Consider the following 17,316-nt stretch of genomic DNA (forward strand, 5'->3'; position numbering starts at 1 on the left):
ATCTAATGGTGTGGCTGCAGATTGCAACCAACTGAGTACCCCTTCACTCACTCCTCCCTTCCCAAGTAACGTGATCTCAACTCAACGCTTTGTCAGACCCCTCGACGACACTTTCCGGTTGCAGTAAACACGTGCTTACTGTTGTGAATTAAACAAAAACATTTGCTTAGGTTAAGCCACAAAACCACTATAGTTAGGTTTAGGAAAAAAACAACATGGTTGGGCTGAAAATGACAGCGTTTGTAAAGCAAAAATGTGACTTGACGTTGTGAACATGGACATGAACAGCGGTCTCCTGGATGAAAGACTCCCGCCCGCCCTGTGTGTCTCTTTCGCCCTTTTAACTACTTCACCACAGCATTTTCTCTGAGCATTTGCTGTTGCTGCGGATGGGTTTACATTGTAGTTAATGGAAAGCCCAGTGCATCGCATACCAGTGCTAAAGGATGCCTTGTGCGGCAATATCGAATGCTGAAGGGCGTGACAAAGCGTCGGTATTTGACGCCCTGGGAATAAGAACGGGCTGTAATAACACTACTTTAGGAGCAACAGAAGTCAGACGGCGGCTGGCGGTACCCCGGTTTTGCACTCTGCGGCTCCCGTAGAAATGTGACGTAAAAGCATGAAAGGCTCTAGAGCCAGAGTTTGGTTCGTCCGTTCTGGGCTACTGTAGAAACATGGCAGAGCAACATGGCGGACTCAATGAAGAGGACCCACTCCCTATAGGGCTCATTCTAAACTAACGAAAGCATTCTGAGTTTCAGGGGATTAGAGCTGCAACAATTAATCCATTAGTTAAATTAATCGGCAACTATTTTGATAATCAATTAATCGGTTTGATTCTCTGATTCCAGCTTCTTACATGTGAATATTTTCTGGTTTCTTTACTCCTCTATGACAGTAAACTGAATATCTTTGAGCTGTGGACAAAACAAGACATTTGAGGACGTCATCCTGAATTTGTCTGACATTTTATAGACCGAGCAACTAATCAATTAATCAAGGAAATAATTGACGGATTAATCAACAATGAAAATAATCGTTAGTTGCAGCCCTACAGGAATGATACACTAATGAAAACAAAGTTATGAATATTATATTCCATTTCTTTCAATAGATCCCCGAAATGTTACACACTGTTCCTTTAATGACGTCAATCTTCAAAAACCTTTTATCTCCAAAATGTGTTTGGGAGCTAAGAAAAACGCCTTGTTTAAGCTGATTTAAGCACTATGAAGCGTGAAAATCACCAACATTGGAGATACGATTTTGTTCACCAGAGAACAGAATAGAATCTAATCTGCTTAGCTTAGTCCTGTGTGTCGTTTAAAATCACTTTTGTCAAGTTTGGTTCAAACGCAGCATTACAAGATACAAGAACATGAGTACAAAAGTTAAAAGAACAGGTGTTTTTCCTGCATTAATTAAGAAACACGCAGTTACACTCAAAGGCCAAGAGGAACGCCATCACTTGCAGGTATATAAGCACAACTATGAGCCATGATCAGTAGCACCTGCTTTGTTTTCATACACATTTATAAGCATCACTGAGCTATAACGTTAGTTATATTGTTTTCAATCCTCCAGTCAGTACACATTGAGCCTCGGCGACTTTCTTGTAACTCACCATTAGTATTATTGCTACATCAATACAGTGTACTTCATCAATGCTGCAGGAATCTGTTCTACACACACAAAAACACACACACTCATGTACAGACTCTGAGCGTTCATTACCCCACATGTTGGTACAGTGAGGAGGTTATGTGATCCACACGTAGTACTACAGTATCAACACACATCCACAACTTCTCCAATTACCGTGTCTCTCCTCCACTACACCTCCTCTCCTTGTGTTTCCCTCTCCGAGTGAACATGACAGGCTCAAAGGCCATGAGGTGGAGTTAACAAGAGCCTGTGTGTGTGTGTGTGTATGCACGCTGCTGCTGGTTGTTTCACATAATACATAAACAAAGCAGGTAGATGAGGAAATGTGTGTGTGCTCAGAGTTGCAAGGGGATCTTTGTGTGCTTGAGTTAAAGTTTAGAAATCCTCTGTCAAATAAGACTGCACCTCTGATGGGTGATTAGCATGTTTGAACTAATCTGTGGAGTTATTTCAGGCCTTTAAACAGACCGAACAACGACTCCAGAGCTCAGTCCATTAGATGAATCAGCAAATGTTAAGATGAATCAGACTTTCCACCTCTCCAAACTCCTAGGCATCATTAATAACCGTTGATACTTTAGATAAGCTCTATTTTCCATCTGAAATTCATTGAGAAACTCATTTTGTCCGCTAGATTTGGAGGAATTTGACGTCACCACAACAGCCGCCATGTTTTTCAGATTTGAACACGACGGACAGCCCAGGGTGCGTTCACTTGATCAGGTAAAAGGTTTCATGTTGATATAAAACATGGGCAGATTATCAAACAATGGGTCCCTGGTCACAGACATGCAAAATGCCCCACCACCTGTCCTACCAAAGACACACAGACTTTATAGATGTTCAGCCTCTTTTTGTAGTCGTTACACATCTCTCGGTGGTTTTGTGTCACTTTGTAATTGTTTTGGTCTTTTTGTGGTTATTTTTTGTCTGCTGTTGTTTTGTGTCTCTTTGTAGTCATGTTGTCTCTTTGTAGTCGTTTTATGTCTCTTTGTGGTTGTTATGTGTCTCTTTGTAGTCATTTTGTGACTCGTTGTAGTCATTTTCAGTGGCTTTGTAGTCAGGTTTTGTCTCTTTATAGTTGCTTTATATCAATTTGTAGTCATTTTTAGTTTCTTTGTGGTCATTTTGAGTCTCTTCCTTGTTGGTAGGTGTCTCTTTGAGTGGCTTTTTGTAGGTGAAAACACTTTGGGCCCCTGACCCTGTGCCCGTCAGACCCGTTCAGTAATCCATCCATGATATCAAGACCTACTTTATGTGACATCATCCTAAGTTGAATAAACTCTTTGTCTACTCCTTTAGATGCTCGAGGACTGTGTTGTTGTTGTTTTTACGTTAAGCTACTGCATAAGTTAAATTGCATTAACTGTAGTTACGTATACAAACAAAAGTAGGAGTACCATAGTACTATGCGTAGTAACTAAAAATCTAGGCTAATTGAATTAGTTTCCACCTGTGTGTTTCTGTGAGTCACATCCTGTCAATCAATCTCTTAAAGCACCTTCCACCAACTGCAACACTGTAAACACACACACACACACACACACACACAGGTAATCTTGTTGCCTCCCCCGGAGACAAGCTGCAGTGCTGAGGCAGAGAATAACTTGTCCATCAGCTCAACATCTGCTCCTCTAAACACCAACAGGACCGCAAACATGAGCTCCACAACAGCCCCGTTGTCACTAATTATTCAGCTGTCTATTATTTCCTCTCTAATGAGGAAAACCCGCAGAGTTACAAAGTTGAATCACACGTTTTCTCACAGAAAAATAAGCGGCAGCCGTCGAAAGTTCAAGAACACGTGTGTGGAGAGTCTGTCTTTTGCTTTTCCGCGGCGGAGTTACGACATTCATGAAAAGCCTCTCTGCAGGCCCGGGACCTTCAGTGATAAGTTGATGAACTCACCGTAAGGCTTTAACAGATATACTGCTCTGGTCTAGGCTAGTCTAGACACATCATACTGCACTGTATAAAGGGATTCACTCTGCCAGAGAGAAAGTCTCCTGTGGTGCTTTTTTACACCCTCGTTCTCGCTCTCATGTCTCCTCTTCTCTGTTATCTTCTCCGTCGTCAGATGCGTCCGTTGCCGTGTGTGCTGCTCCGGCGGCCAGACAGAGGGTGGGAGGAGTAGTGCAGCTCGGCTGTGGAGAAGGTGGACGACGAGGAGTTGGAGGAAGAGGAGGAGGAGGTGAGTCCACAGGCTTCACAGGCCAGAGCCAGCTGCCTCAGGGCATCCAGGGAATCCATCTTAGCTCCTCGCAACAGATCGCTCTGACCCTTCAATTTGAAACATGGAAGAAAAACATCTTTCAAAGTAAATTTACAGCCTGATTTATGAGTTCTAATTAAATTAGCAGGACACTATCAGCTTCTCTTTTACAAGTGAGTCTCTGATGTGTCGGTTACCATAAAACGGAAGAAAAAGACAAGAACATTTTTAAATTAATCCTATAAATTCTGAAAGTTATGATATCATTATGCAGGCTGTTCTCAAACACCGTTCGTAGCTTAACCTATTAAAATATGTAGATACTAATGCACTGTAACTTCGTATATATTCATCAAATCAAATCAATTTATATGTAATCCGCTTAATCATGAACCAGGAAGTATAAAGAGCGACAAACGTTGCGTAGGGAGGAGGTCGGGGTGGATTTGGTGGGTCACAAAACACCGGACTTTCGCCCAGGAGACCGCTGTCCATGTCCCGTGTGAAACTAGAAGTCAGCGTTGATTCATTTGTGACGTAACTTCTGTAGTTATTTTACCTAAATCACAATCTTTTGCTAAACCTAACCAAGTTGTTTCCTGTCAAGACGGAAGGTTATTTTGAAAATACTGTATGTAACGAGCGGATATTGACACGTGTTGCTGCACATTCGTAGGAAAACGCACCAAAAATGACAAATCATTTTATGTAAGACATCTCGAACGGTTGTATGAGGATACGTTGCATTATGAGTACCTTGAGCACGGTGATGTTCCAGGTGAAACTCTCCACAGCTTTGCTCAGCTTGCGTCCCTTCAGTCCCTCCTTATCCCCGAGCCGAGAGAGCTCCTCATGGAAGTCCATTCCTGCAGAAACACAAACAGGAGCTTTGCATCAGCTTATAGCAGTGGGTGGGCATCAACAATTCAAATTCAGGTGAAAAATATAAATGTCAAGTGTGTGAGAGTGATTTTCTTGAATTATTTTTATGACGAACAAAAAATATCCAGAGGCAAGTGTCAACAACATATCTTGATGGATTGGTTGTCAGATAGTAGATTTACATATTTATGCAACAGCAAAGAGCCATCCCTCCTGACATTTACACTGACAGTTAAAGGTCAGGAGTTATCTAAGACAGCGAGAGTCTAATAATACACAGGTTTGGCTGTGTAGATGTTATCTTTTCACTGCAGTCATACAGCTGCATTACACCTGAAACGGCTTAGATAATCCTAAATATTAATGCAAGTGCAGATTTATTGTAAACAACATTTCAAGCAGATATACTTTTTTTTGCAAATGTGTCATTTCATAAAGTACAACCATGACAGCGCCTTTGGTTTTTCTGCTAATTAGAAAACCGTAATGACAACAGTTTGAGAGTGTCAAAATCGCCAGCGAGTGCTAGATCTCAACGTGCTAAGTTGTTTACTGACAGATTCTCTGAGGAGTCGCCCTCATTAATTTCGGCTGTTTGATGTTCAGAGCTGCTCATTTGAGGAATTTTTAGGATTCGGGCATATCTTCTACTGAAGTCGTTTTAGTCATGAGAGCTCATCAAAACCGTTTCCTCTCAGTTCATTATCACTTCATGTCATCGTCATCCGTCTCTCGCTGTGCTCTTTACCATCTCTCTGCACCTGGGCGATCCTCTCCTGAACAGCATCCGCGTTCTCAATCAGCTGTTTCTGGGCGGCGATCATCTGCAGACACAGGAAGAAAGTTTAACTTATTAAGCTTGTTTTAAAGAAAGCACCGTTCAAACCCACAGAGCTTTAGTTCTAATGGTACGAGGAGTGTTTTAAGGGGTAGTTTGGGTGTTTTGAAGTGGGGTTATGTGAGGTACTTATCCATAGTCAGTGTATTACCTACAGTAGATGATGGTCGACACGCCACCAGTTTGGAGAAGCAGACAAGAGTTACCGCACGTAAACAAAGCAATGTACTGCTGTGGACGGGGCCGTCAGCAAAACGTATTTTAGCCCCCTAAAAGAAAGGCCCACCTAAAAAAATCGATATCAGTTTAAGTATACGCTATATTTAGAATATTTTCGCCAGTTTACCTTGCCGTTTACCTTGCATACAGTCTATGTTTCCGAGGGGAACTTAAGCCCTTTATCTATGCTCTCGCCAAAACCACCAGACTCCATTGAAATACTCACAGAACACAGGAGTTGCTGGTCTACCGCTGCCTCAATCGGTTAGTTTGTTTTTATTATTGTGTGACTTTGGTTAGTTCGGATTCACCAAAGTCACACAATAACACAAACAAACTAACTGATCGAGACAGCGGTAGACCAGCAACTCCTGCGTTCTGCGAGGTAAAATTACAGGATTTTTCAATGGAGTCTGGTTACTTTGGCGAGAGCATAGACGGACACAACGGCTTCAGTTCCCCATCGGAGAGGGTTGTCTGAGCGTACACTTAAACTTTTTTAGTTGGGACTTTTTTTAAGTGTCAAAAATACGTTTTGCTGCCGGCCCCGTCCACAGCAGTACATTGCTTTGCTTCTACACTGACTTTGAATAAGTTCCTCATACAACCCCACTTCAAAACACCCAATCTAACCCTTTAAGCTGATAATGACGGAAATGTGTGATATATTTCATATAAAGATATTCTTCATTTATGATTTTTGACTTTTGTAGTACTTCTTTTTCTTTTCTCTTACTATGTTTACTGTTATGCACCAATATAGAGCTGCAACGAAAATGCTGTTTTCAGCCTCGCAAATATGGAGATTTCCTGCTTTTATTTGTTTTTTATCATATTAAACTTAATATTTTGGGGTTTTGGACTGACAAAACAAGACATTTAAAGACATCACCTTGGACTTTGAGGAGCTGGTATTGACATTTTTTACTATTTTCTGACATTTTACAGACCAAACTATTAATCGATCAATCTAGAAAATAACCGGCAGATTAATCGATAATGAAAATAATCGTTAGTTGCAGCCCTACACTAAAACATAACGAGGCAAATTCTTTGTATGTGAAAACTTAGTTTGCAATAAACCTGACTCTGAAGTGCAAAAGGACAAGTGGGATTGATTTGGCTCAGAGCTGGAAAGCAACACAGAGCATAAAGTTTGTTTTGAATGAAGAATCTGAGTAAATAAACGAGAGGAAGGAAGAAAAGAACAGACGACTGGCTGCAGGGCAGCAGAACAGAGAGAGATGGGAGAGAGGAGGCTGTGTGATGACTAAGCCTGGTGTGTGTGTGTGTGTGCGTGTGCGTGTGCGTGTGCGTGTGCGTGTGCGTGTGCGTGTGTGTGTTTGTGCGCCCAGAGAGGCTGAAAGAGGTGTGATGTACGACTGGAGATCACACCAACTGTGGCTTCCTGACACTGACCTGCTGGGCTCACATTCGCTGGGTTCACACGCAAACATCATTAGCTCCACTGACGTGATAGTTAGCAAATGAAGCACTCTCTGTACTGAGGTGTGTGTGTAGGTGTAATAGCCGAGCGCTGAAACAGGTGGGAGAGATTCGTCCTGATCTGATGCAGGAGGAGATGGAGTAGGAGGAGACACAGCTGGCAGCCAGTGTGTGTGTGTGTGTGTGTGTGTGAGGAGGAGTGTGGGTGACTGTTTCATGCATGTCGCCTCAGAGTGTCTTTTTGCATATTTAATGCCTCGGGATAGCATTTGCATGTGTGTGTGTGTGTGTGTGTGTGTGTGTGCGCACTGAGTAAAACAGTGTTGGGTATCAGAGAACACAATTTAAAACTTTCTGATGGAATAAATTTTGACCAAACTTGAGAGACAAAATTAGGAAAAGCAGCCAATTTCTGAGTAAACTGAGCTAATGAATGTGCATATTGTATTATTAACCCAGTTGTGTTTTATTTTTAAACTGAACACAGAGCACAGAGAGACCTGCCAATCGGTAATGAAGTCATTTTAATAACTTAAAATTACTAGAAGAACTAAAAGAACAAGACAGTACTTTATGAGTATAATTCATAAACGTTATCATTTAAAGGTACAGTGTGTAAAACTGAGGTAACGTGAGCTGCTGAGTGCAAAACCGTGGTAACGCTGTTCACCTCGCTCAGAGGTCATCCTCACCATAATAACAACAGTACTTTAGGAGCAACAGAAGTCAGATGGCGGCTGGTGGTACTGCGGTTTTGTACTCTGCAGCTCACGTTAACAGTTTCACGTAGTTTGGAGAACTACGGTGGCCTTAAGATAACGTAAAAACGTGAAACGCTCTCTGTAGAGCCAGTGTTTGGTTTGTCCGTTCTGGGCTACTGTAGAAACATGGTGGACTCCGTGAAGAGGACCTGCTCCCTATGTAGATATGAAGGGCTCATTCTAAGCTAACGAAAACACAACGATCCTTATTTTCAGGTGATTATACATTAATGAAAACATAGTTCTGATTATTATATTCCATTTTTGCAAATAGTTCCCACGAAATCCTACACACTCTTCCTTTAATAGGCTACATATTTGGTGCACTGGTGACTATCTATTGGTGTATGTGGGATTGATCCAAAATAAACTACAGTGTGTTTTCATTGTAACAAAGGAACAAGTCACCCATGTGCATGTGTGATTCATTGATGTGTTTTTAGCAGTTTTGGAGAACAATGGAGCAACTATGACACAGAGACAATTCCAGTTAGTTGAGTTTGATGACATTAAGAAAAACAGAGAGTACTGCCAGCCTCATCGTGGTATTCACTACTTTCTCAGGTAGAACTATTCTCTTCAATCAGTGATAAGAACTAGCATTCATCTCTCACAAATCTAACTTCAAAAACATGTAAGAAAATACCTCCTTTAATTAAAGGACATGTGGGTGAAGTCTACCATGAAAACAAAAGGGTTAGAAAGCAGTTTCCCCTTGTATCACTCACCGTGTCGTAGGCGGTGAGCAGCTTGCGCGTCGGCTCTGAGAGGTTGACCAGAGGCTCCAGACACGGGTAGCCCTCCTTCAGCACCATGGTGGCCCCCATGGCGCCCTCGGGGCTCTGCAGCCTGGTGGCCAGGCTCTGGATGCACTGCTTGAGTTTGGCCACCATGGGGAGCCCACACTGCTCTTTGAAGCTGGCGGTGGTGCTCTGGATGGGCAAAAGAGAGAGAGACGAGGAAGAAGAGGAGGAGAGAGGAAAATAGTATTAGATCAGATGTACAGTTCCGGCTGTAAAACTAAGCTGGGAAAGGTCAGAAAGGGTGTTACACCCAACACACACACACACACACACACACACACACACACACACACACACACTTCCCATCCTATCCCCTGTCATCTGCTGTCTCCCTTGAGAATTAAATCAACATGGCAGTCATTGCCGCTTTTAATCCGGTGAAATCAGCCTTAGCTTAAGCGCATTTCGCAAAAGAGAAGACAATATGGCAAAAATGTGGAGCGGAAAAAAATCTTTTGAGCATTTAGAGTGTTTTTAAATGGCTGCAGGTGCGTCTGGATGCAAAACTGGGTTTGTTGGCGACTCCGACAGAGACAAAAGAGTCAAGTGTCAATCTGCTGAAATGGCGTTTTGGGTCATAATGAGGCTAAAACATCTATTTCTGCACATACGAGCACTAGAATGCAATTTGCCACCTGGCAGAGCCCCAACTGGACTAGCGATTATCACGCCCCACCTGTGTTGAAGTGTGAGTGTGTGTGTGTGTGTGTGTGTGTGTGTGTGTGTGTGCAGACATACAGCAAGCAATAGAGGCATGATGAATAATAACTGACTGTGGCAGATGAGCCCACAGCTGGACTCATGGCAGAGCGACAGGGACAGAGAGGAGGAGAGAGTTCAAGTCGGAGGGAAAGGACAATGAGATTGAAGCCGGCAGATTAAAAGCAGTTTGTGAATGAGTGAATGTGTTGGTGTCTAGGACTGAGAGTGTGTGTGTGTGTGTGTGTGTGTGTGTGTGGGTGTCTGACACAGTGATTGGGTGAGATTGTTTCAGCGTTAGGGTGATACATGAGATGATGGAGATTTATCTCCCGATAGAGATTTTGCTTTACCGTTTACACTGAGAAGGCTATTCAACCATTGTGGGAAATGTTGCATATGAATGGTCGAGGAGTGTTTTATGGCGATATTAGAACTGTCAGAGAATACCTTAATTTCTCAGATGACCGAATTCACCAAAACCAGCGATTCCCTCTTCTTTTTTTTGCATGCATAAATCTACACTACATGGCCAAAACTACGTAACCTGACCTGCCAGATGGTTTGTTATGCAGAACCATCTGAGAAAGTGTCATTGGAAACTGTTTGGAAGAGGGCAGATGACTGGATGAACCATCTGTCAATCAAACTCTTGCTGAAGCCAGTCAGGAGAAGAGCGGAAACATCTTTTCCATCGAGAAAAGCCTTCGGTGCCGTTCTTTGCTCTTCTTTCAATGAAGAAATACTCTCTAGTTCTGATATAACGGATGCTACTGCAGCATCTACGTTAACCTCTTTAGGAGCCGCCATTGTCCTTGTGTCGTCTCACACTCCTCAGCCACATCCGTTGCTGCCAGTAGCTCCTTACAGGACACTGATTGGTCCGTCGTCTGGCTTGCCGGACACAAACGCATTACTCGTAGCCTGACAAGATGGATTTTCATGTGATATGTGATCCTGTGACATCGCGAGAATCCAGCTGCCTGCAAAGGTAAAAAACTACATGGACACCCAAATATCACATCCATTGTGAATGTAGAGTTGGCTGTCCAGCCCGTTCCCATTCACAGGACGTCAAATATTGAGGCTTTGTCACGGCCGTCGATGTTTGATACCGCTGCACAAGGAACCCTTTAGCGCCGGTATGAGACGCATCAGGCGTTCCATTAACTATAATGCAAACCCATCCGCGTTAACATTAAAAGTGCTGTGGTGACTTAGTTTAAAGAGTGAAAAGAAACACAGGGCAGGCGGAAGGGGAGGTGGATGGGTCCAACAAACATAGGACTTTCATCTAGGAGACCGCTGTTTGTGTCCTGTACATTACGATTCACTTTCACATTACAATCAGATGTTCGTTTGTGTCCCGTGTTCATGGTTTTGTTGCCTAATCCTAAAGTGACGCCAAAGGGCACGACTAAGAAGTGGTATGTGACGAGTTGGGCAATCTTATTACAAAACCATGGTTGTTAAAGGAATAATTTGACATTTAGGCAGTGGTGGAAGACATATTCAGATCCTTTACTTTAGTAAAAGTATGTAAGTATTATCAGCAAAATGCACTTTAAGTATGAAAAGTACTCATTGTGCAGTAAAATGTTCCCTGTCAGTCATGAGAGTGGTGTCTATCAATCCTCCCCTCTTGGCTGCAGGGAGTTGCTCCCATTCAGCCTCATAAGCATTAGTGAGTTTGGGTACCGATGTTTTGTGATAATAATGTCTGGCTCACAGTCGGCATTCCAGCTCATCCTAAAGGTGTTGGATGGGATTGAGGTCAACCAGTCAAGTTCTTCAACACCAAACTGGGAAAGCCATTTCTTCATTTGCGCATGAGAGGGATTATCATGTTGAAACAGGAAAGGAAGGGGTGTCCACAAACTTTGTAGTGTTCATTTATATAATAATATAAACCTCGAAAAACAGATATAGAGAGAAAAGAGGATTCTATTCACAACGCCCACCCTTACACTGTTTGTATTCAGCGATAAGCTGGTGGGTGCTGTGAGACCAGGTTCTATTTTTGCTGGTATTTATAGAAGCTTTATAATCCTCCTCCACTCTTCTTACTGACCCTTCTTTTGTCGCTGGCTTTCCTCCTCCTCCTCCTCCTCCCTTCTCTCTCTCTCTCTCATTCACCCAACAGAGAAGTCTGATTTCAGCACCGTCATTGCTACTCAGATTCACCTTCATAACCAGACGTCTTCATCAACAACCGCCTAAAAGTAGCTGAGTGACACCTGATCTGCAGTGACTCAGCTGTTGGGATTTTATTTCAACTTGCCTAGCTGGGGTTGGCCACACAAGTCAATTAAAGAGAAAGTATGTTTTTCTACTTTGTTCACCTACACAGAAAAAAACATTTGAGTGCCTCGATGTTGAGATTTCTGCCTCCACCCCCTGAACAACTTGGTGCCTGAGACAAGATTTTAGCTGGTGTCCTTGCATTGCAGCCAATTCCACCACCAATAATTGTGTTCATGCACTCACACAGAAACTACTCAGCTTTATTTCTTTGAAATGAAGCTATGCAGATCACACTTAAAGATATCATGTGTAGGATTTGGCGGTATCTAGCGGTGAGGTTGCAGACTGCAACCAAATGAAACTTCTCCCGTGTGCCAAGTGTGTAGGAAAACTACGTTGGCCGACGCGAAAACGTGAAAACGCTATCTAGAGCCAGTGTATTTTTTGTTCAGGTGATTATACACTAAAGAAAACATACTTAGTAATATTATATTACATTTCTGCCAATAGATCCTCCTAAATGTTACACACTGTTCCTTTCAAAAGTGTATTTCTCAAAATGATGTCACTCTGTTTAAACGGTAAAACGGCTAAACTATTCATTCATCACATTACCTCTGTAACAGTCTTTTCAAAATAAACTTCCGTCTTGACAGGAAACAACTTGGTTTGGTTTTGGAGACAAAACTACTTGATTAGGTTTAGGAAAAGATCATGGTTTGGGTTAAAATAACTACAGAAGTGGTGTTAATTAAGTATGGAAGTTATGTGACAAATAAATCAATGGTGACTTCTGGTTTTTCACAGGGTACGAACACTGGACTCCTGGGCAAAAAGCCTGTTTTTTTCATGGCCTTTTCGCTCTTTATACTTCCTGGTTCAAGATTACTTAGATTAATCATGCATTAATTTGCAGTGCATTACTTTTTGTAGGTTTACTGTAGCTACGAACGGTGTATGAGAACAGCCTGGCCTGGCTCTGGGAATTATGTATTTGATAATGAAACATGAAAAACTCTCTAAACATTTCTTTCCAGGGACAAAGTGCTGGTTACTCTGGATAATCCAAAATCCTCACTGAACAGTTTCTTGAATTTCTTCCAAAAAATATTCCAAATGGAACCAGTTAAGAAGGTGGTCTGGGGATTATCCAGCGTGGCCAGAACAGCCTGTGCAAACAGCTAATTTACAGGCTGTATGGACATTATCTGTTCCTGTTTGTGTGTTTGTGTTCATGTGGCAGCTCAGACTCTGACTGAACTGCTACGTCCCTCCAGTCTCTCTCCTTTTACATCTTGCTTCGTCAGATATAATCCTCATGAATGAAATCAAACCATTCTGAGGTAGAAAAAACCTCCCAGTCACAAGGTAGGAGCTGCAATCAGTTTTTGGCAGGTGAAAACTGTATTTAGGGCTTGAACAGGAATCCTGTAGATTCCTGTTCGCATCTACAGGAACTAAACCAAAATGTTGGACATATGTTGACCAGACATGAGGCTGCAGCAGGTGGGGATGGGGGGGTGCAGCTGTCTCAATTGTCTGGGGGAGCAAGGATACCAGAGGAGTAAGTGTTATATTTATGATTTGGTTAAACTGACTTTATATAAAGTCTAATGGAAGTGAAACGATGACCTTCATCAACACCTTGACCATTTGCTCTCACCTGAGCATCCTCCCGCATGTCCGTAGCCTCTTTGATGGGGGCACTAGCCGGTTTGAAAGTCTCATCCACCACCTTGATGCCGGTGTGCCTCAGCGTGACGTACTCCCGCCCTCGCCTCCCCACTCTCCTCACCGACAGACCTCGCCGCTGGGCCTTCCCGCCTCCTGGCCGGTTGGTGATCGCCACGTGGACAAACAGGCTGGTGTGGGGTAAGGGATCTCCCGCCAGGCCCAGCAGGGGCACGTTGCGGTAGCCGGGCTGAAGGCACTCGAAGGCCACGCTGTACTGGCCGATGAAGTCGTCTCCGATGTAGTCGTCGTCTAACACCACGAAGCGCAGCAAGGCCAGCTCCGGCATGTTCACCTGGAGACAGAGAGTGAACAATGAACCCATTCATGCGGCTGAGCACCAGAACAGAAATAGAACAACCAGACATTTCACAATGTTCTCACAAACACTGACACGGGTCAACTCGGCTGCTTCTGAAGGCTTATTCAATTTAAACTAATCTGATTTTGACCCTCGTTACTGATTCTTGTTCTTATCCACGGCTGGTTCTGATTTTCGTCACAAGAAAAGAAACTAAACTTTGTTTAAAAAAAACACACATATTTTGTGTTGTAAAATGGGAAATAAATGAACTATGAACCTAAAGATCAAATAAAATATACTGTGGCTTATAGTATTGAGACCCCTTCACTTCTTCCACAATTTATTGTGTTGTAGATGAAATCTTAAATCAATAAAAGTGTTATTTTCATCTATTTTAAAATGGTGTAATTGTATATTTCTGCATACTGGGGTCCCTAAACAGTCTTGGAATTACATAAATTGGGTATCACTGTAAAGCTGAGACTCTTGTGGATCCAATGAGCCCAACTGTATTCATGTGTGATGATGTTGGTCCCCATAGGAGACATTTCATTGTAGCGAGACCATTTTTTTAAAACTTGACCTTACTGTATAAAATGACCTGTGATGACCTCTAGGATAATCACACCCTCATTAAACTGTACACCCACAAACTACAGACCTACAGCATTCAGAGGATGGATGGCTTTCCTAGCTAGATTGACAATAAGGGGGTTTCTGAGCAGTTTACACAACAGAAGTGCTCGCCATCTAATCACCAAAAAATGCAATTGTTGCAGAAATCTCCAAATGTCAAAAGTTTTTGATTCCAAACCACAGCATGGCTTTTTCTGTGGTATTCCTCAAGGTCTTGGTGTCTTAATGTGGTATTTTGAAGGGATTATTGATCATTTTTATCATTCTCGAGTGGAAAACATAGTTAAATTTAGCACCAAATCTGTGTAACAAATGGTATCAACACCAAAAATTGCTGCAGCATCTTATGAGACATAATAGAGCATGGGGATGGACATCATATACTTCTATCATAATGTTCTAAACCCTTATACACTTTTAAAATGTATTTATACAAATACAACTTGACACACAGTGCTGAGCTGCATCTCAAATGAATCTTCAGGTTCCCAGCTTTCAGATGATGTACACCACTTCTATGTGACATCTACTGTTGACCTGCTATCTCCCCCTAAAGACCCCCTGTACCCCCTAAAAAAGGACAAAACGTGTCTATTGTGGGTCTCAGAGGGTTAATTCAATCTTCTTGGGTCTCTACAAGTTTTGCACACCTGGATTTGAGAGGTTTATCCCATTCGTCCTGATCGTGTGATATGATCGAAAGCCCCAGAACAGCTACTAAATGAACCGTGAGATTGTTTTTCTCCACTGCTGTTTCCAAAGTCAAAAATAAACCCTCCACGCAAATATACTATATATATATATAAACACACACACACGCTGGCAGAGCCCCAGCGTTCCGAACCAATTACCAATTCCTCGGAACATCAAACGCGTTATTTACATCTACAGTAAATTGCATTCGCCAGAAGGAACAAACTCGTTCGTTTGATTATCGAGGCTTTTAAAAGTTTAATGCTTTGTCACCTGAGGAGAGACGGCGTTTAAATGTATCTGTACATTATTCATTATCGCTGCTCTTGATTTAGAATCGACTCTTATCAGGAGGAAAAGATGCACTTCATTAAATGTTTACAACAGTAAAAGAAGTGATCAATTAGTCACAGTATTCAGCTTGAGAAGTTCAAACACCGTTTCCCTGTTATTAAGAGTCACTCATAAAGCTGTTCAGGCGAAGCATTAATGTTAATTACACGGTACAATGAAAGGAACATCCTGGTGCTGCTGCTGCAGAGGGGAAAACGCTGGGTGAATTATTACACTTGAAATCAGGACTTTAATAGCTAATAAGGCCGTAAACACCCGTACATGTGAGTACAGACTGTCAACACGCGCACACACACACACACGCATAGTAAGTGGGAGGACAAATGATGCAGTGTGCCTCTGCATATTCATTCTGTGCACAGGAACAGAGAGTAAACACACTTCATAATAAAACATTATCAGCTAATGGCTGTTTTTCTCTTCACAAAGTCACAAAAACACACACACACACACACACACACACAGAGGATGTATACCGGTGTCGCGTCTACAGCAGAAAACAGTATGAATCTATCATTTCCCACAGAGAATGAGAATAAACTTGCCCCAAGCCTCCGTTTGTACGTGTGCGTGTGTGTGTGTGAGTGTGTTATAACACCATATGAAGTCTTCTGGGCTCTGAAGAAGGAAATAAACTCAAGCAGCACAGTTGATTTCCTCACGAATATTGAGATTACAGTTGGTCTGAATGTGTGTGTGTGTGTTTGTGTGTGTGTCCAGTCACATCTTTTCTAAATTTCAATTTTGTTGTAAATATTCTGGACCACAGCAGTAGAGACGCCCCTTTGTTTCACCCAGAGGTAAAAGCACACTTGTGGAGCCCCCAAAAACAAAAACCGCAGGGTTGTTATTTATGCGGTTCAAGCTTTATATTCATGAAAGTCGGTAGCTGTGTCCCAAATTCAGGGTCCACTGTCTCTGAAGGACATCATGTCCCACAAAGATGGACGACTGATCCTCCTCCCAAAACGAGAGACTGTGTAGCCTCAGAAAAGCTGGAACTAATGCAGCGTTACATTATGTTCTACAGGCACAGCGGGAACACATTCATGTAAATGTTTATTTCTTTTTAGTTGTTTATGAATTATCTATAAAACTATTTTACTATTGCATCTGAGGATGAATGTCATAATTTCCATGAGTAAGTGAGGACTAACAGAGTTACAGCAGTTTATGTTAAAGGGTCCATCTGCGTTCTTTTCCGTTTTTTTTTTTCTCATTTTTGTGAATGTAGTCTGGTGGCTTTGAAGAGAGCGATATAACGGCTTCAGTTCCCCGTCGTAAAAGCATGCCTGACTGCGAGGTAAAACGCTTGTGGACGGGAGCAGCAGAAAAACGCTATATTTAGAATATTTTCACCACTTTATCTCGCCGTCAGACAGCTCTTTACGACGGGGAACTGAAGCTGTTATATTGCTCTCTTCAAAGCCACCAGACTCCATTCACAAAAACAGTAATTTTACCTCGCAGAACACAGGAGTTGCATGTAGAACGTCATCATGCAGAAACCTACGTCAGGTCACGTGGGAAAATAGCATTTTGAAGCTAAAACATAAGTACAAAATTTTAATGTACGGAGAATGATATAAAAACCTAAAAAAATATATATATAATAATGGATTTTTCACTAATGTGTGTCTCATTTGCGGTGCGAACTTCTTTAAGTTTAGGCAACAAGACTACAACTTCTTTAGGTTTAGGCAAGAAGACTACAACTTCTTTAGGTTTAGGCAATACAACTTCAATTTCTTTAAGTTTAGGCAAAAAAAAAACAATCAGTTAAGTTTAGGGTTAAGTTAACTACGAACACAAAGACAACTACACAT

General features: G+C 42.2%; 1 protein-coding gene across 3 annotated transcripts in view; it reads right to left on the minus strand.

The window, feature by feature from the left end:
- Window positions 1-1,504: 1,504 nt before the first annotated feature.
- The window catches only part of plcl1 (phospholipase C like 1), a 97,958-nt gene continuing 82,146 nt past the window's right edge, over window positions 1,505-17,316 (minus strand). For all 3 annotated transcript variants that reach the window (XM_037789370.1, XM_037789371.1, XM_037789372.1), the window contains 5 exons: window positions 13,436-13,798; window positions 8,755-8,958; window positions 5,511-5,586; window positions 4,637-4,746; window positions 1,505-3,948 (listed from right to left, as the gene is read on the minus strand). In XM_037789370.1, coding sequence (XP_037645298.1) covers window positions 3,742-3,948; window positions 4,637-4,746; window positions 5,511-5,586; window positions 8,755-8,958; window positions 13,436-13,798 — 960 coding nt within the window. In that variant the 3' untranslated portion in view covers window positions 1,505-3,741. The remainder of the gene's footprint in view (window positions 3,949-4,636; window positions 4,747-5,510; window positions 5,587-8,754; window positions 8,959-13,435; window positions 13,799-17,316) is intronic.

This window comes from Sebastes umbrosus, chromosome 13 (genome assembly GCF_015220745.1).
Source record: "Sebastes umbrosus isolate fSebUmb1 chromosome 13, fSebUmb1.pri, whole genome shotgun sequence".
In the NCBI taxonomy this organism is placed as follows: domain Eukaryota; kingdom Metazoa; phylum Chordata; class Actinopteri; order Perciformes; family Sebastidae; genus Sebastes; species Sebastes umbrosus.